Below are 2647 nucleotides of genomic sequence, written 5' to 3' on the forward strand. Positions count from 1 at the left end.
CCCCGCGCCCTGCGCCCACGCGCCGCGGCCCAGGGCAGCCACCTCGAACGCCACTTGTGGAGTTCTTCCCCCGGAGGCTGCAACTTTATAGCAGCCTGAGCGAGGCCTATTTTTATTCAGAAACCAGCAACCCTAGTGTCTGTGGAAAACGCTGAGATCGGGGGCCGGCCCAGCACTTGAAGATTTCTCACAGATTGCTGGGCCAAGAGCGACTGGACCTAGCAGCCTTTCTTGGAGAGCTCAGAATTCTGTTGCCATCTTCCAAGTGGAGCAGAATTGGTTGTTGGGGGCAGGGCGGGGGTGGGGTGGGGTGGGTGCTGCTTGTTGATGAGGCTGTTGCACTAACCTGATGGAACTGTACCCGAACCCCCATCTCTCAGCCTCTAGGAGGTGATCCTGGGGCCACCACGCAGGAGCGCGGCCCAAACCGTGGCCTGGTGGCCCTCCTGCAGGAATCCCACTGAGAGCCCCTAGGGACAGGCTCAGGGTGCGGAGGAGCCAGGAGATGAACGTGGAAGCGAAGTACCGCCAGGCGTCGCTGTACGTGGGTGATCTCCATGCAGACGTCACCGAGGACTTGCTGTTCAAAAAGTTCAGCACTGTGGGGCCCGTGCTGTCCATCCGCATCTGCAGGGACCTGGTCACCCGCCGCTCTCTGGGCTATGCGTACGTGAACTTCCTGAAGCTGGCCGATGCCCAGAGAGCGCTGGACACCATGAACTTTGACATGATAAAAGGCAAACCCGTCCGCCTCATGTGGTCTCAGCGCGATGCCTGCTTAAGGAAATCGGGCATCGGGAACGTGTTCATCAAGAATCTGGACAAATCTATTGATAACAAAACCCTTTATGAACATTTTTCAGCTTTTGGGAAGATCCTGTCCTCTAAGGTGATGAGTGATGATCAAGGATCTCGGGGCTATGCTTTTGTGCACTTTCAGAACCAGATCGCAGCCGACAGGGCCATCGAGGAGATGAACGGAGCTCTGCTCAAGGACTGCAGGCTGTTTGTTGGCAGATTCAAAAACCGTAAAGATCGGGAAGCCGAGCTCCGCAGCAAGGCCAACGAGTTCACCAATGTTTACATCAAAAACTTTGGAGACGAGATAAATGATGAGAGACTGAAGGAAATGTTCAGTAAATATGGCAAAACCCTGAGTGTGAAGGTGATGACAGATTCCAGTGGGAAATCCAAAGGCTTTGGCTTTGTGAGTTTTGATTGCCACGAGGCTGCCAAACAGGCCGTTGAAGAAATGAATGGAAAGGATATAAACGGACAGCTGCTTTTTGTAGGCCGGGCACAAAAGAAATCAGAGCGACAGGCTGAGTTAAAGCAAATGTTTGAGCAGCGGAAACAGGAAAGATTCCGGAGGTGCCAAGGCATGAAGCTCTATATTAAGAACCTCGATGACACCATTGATGATGAAAAACTGTGGAGGGAATTTTCTTCCTTTGGATCAATTAGCAGAGTCAAGATAATGCGGGAAGAAGGGCGGAGCAAAGGGTTTGGCTTGATCTGCTTCTCTTCTCCTGAAGAGGCCACGAAAGCAATGGCAGAGATGAATGGCCGCATCTTGGGCTCCAAGCCACTCTACATTGCCCTGGCCCAGAAGCCCTAGCAGAGAAGCCCTTGCCAAGGAAGCCAGTGTTTGCAGCAGCCCTGGGAATGAGAGCGATCCCTGCCTGAAGTAGCCTCAGCACCTTTCAGATCCCAGCTGATGGTCGCTTAATCTAGTAAACTTTGTGATAAAAGGTTTTGTATATAAAGCTATTTTTTCTTTTGTGGAAAAATAACTGAATCTTGGAAGCTTGATTCATTTTACAGAGGCCCATCTTCTAATTACAATATTGTATATCATTCTGACTTTGATTTAGTATTCATAGCAATAAGTATAATTAGATATATTTTTATTACATTTTGAACCATCTGCAGTGAGGAAATGATTTGAGTTCATATCATATTTTCTTTCTTATTTTCATATCACTAGCTTTTAATTTCTTCTATGAAAATATGCTAAAAATAGTTCTTATACCTAAGAATCACAAAGTGATTTATTTTTACAAACAGACATTTTCTAATTTCTCATCTAAATTTTTTAAAAGAGACCAAAGGTTTAAGAATTGCTAGTATAAATTCAGTATGTAATTTCATTCTGAATGTTTAAAGTCCTAGGAAATAGCTGAATTTCTTTTCAATATGTATACTGACATGATTGTATTTCTAATGGCTAAAATTAATGATGGAGGTTTTTAATGTTGCCTACAAGTACGATTTATAGGATATTTTGCTATTCCTTCCATTGATAGACTGTCATTCAAGGGCTTGTTGGTTATCAAAATTGGGATTAAGTGGTAAAACTTAAATGTCTACATTCCTTAAGTTATAAACTTGTATGAATTAAGGTGACAAAAAGTTAGCCTTGTCTTAATTCTTTTCATATGTGTACAGCTTAGTATTATGCCTTACGTTTTTACCAGACACCAATATTATCAAAATCATATAGAGAGAACATAGACATGTGTTTAACAGATGTTTTTCAGTCTGTATTTTATATTGTTCGATGTAATGATATCTCAGGGTTCAGAAAAGTATGTTTCTTTATTTTTATGAATTCATGTATCTTTATTAGACAGTTACTGCTACTGAA

General features: G+C 44.4%; 1 protein-coding gene across 1 annotated transcript; it reads left to right on the forward strand.

Moving 5' to 3' along the window:
* The first annotated feature begins 505 nt into the window (after positions 1 to 505).
* PABPC4L (poly(A) binding protein cytoplasmic 4 like) lies at positions 506 to 1702 on the forward strand. Its single transcript, XM_029914915.1, has one exon. It carries the CDS (start codon positions 506 to 508, stop codon positions 1616 to 1618), a length of 1113 nt encoding a protein of 370 aa, XP_029770775.1. The 3' UTR covers positions 1619 to 1702.
* The last annotated feature ends 945 nt before the right edge of the window (positions 1703 to 2647 follow it).

This window comes from Suricata suricatta, chromosome 1 (assembly GCF_006229205.1).
Source record: "Suricata suricatta isolate VVHF042 chromosome 1, meerkat_22Aug2017_6uvM2_HiC, whole genome shotgun sequence".
Classification (NCBI taxonomy): Eukaryota; Metazoa; Chordata; class Mammalia; order Carnivora; family Herpestidae; genus Suricata; species Suricata suricatta.

What these genes read in the sequence shown, in the direction of transcription:
- PABPC4L (XM_029914915.1), top strand. Translation starts at nt 506, where the DNA reads ATGAACGTGGAAGCGAAGTACCGCCAGGCGTCGCTGTACGTGGGTGAT.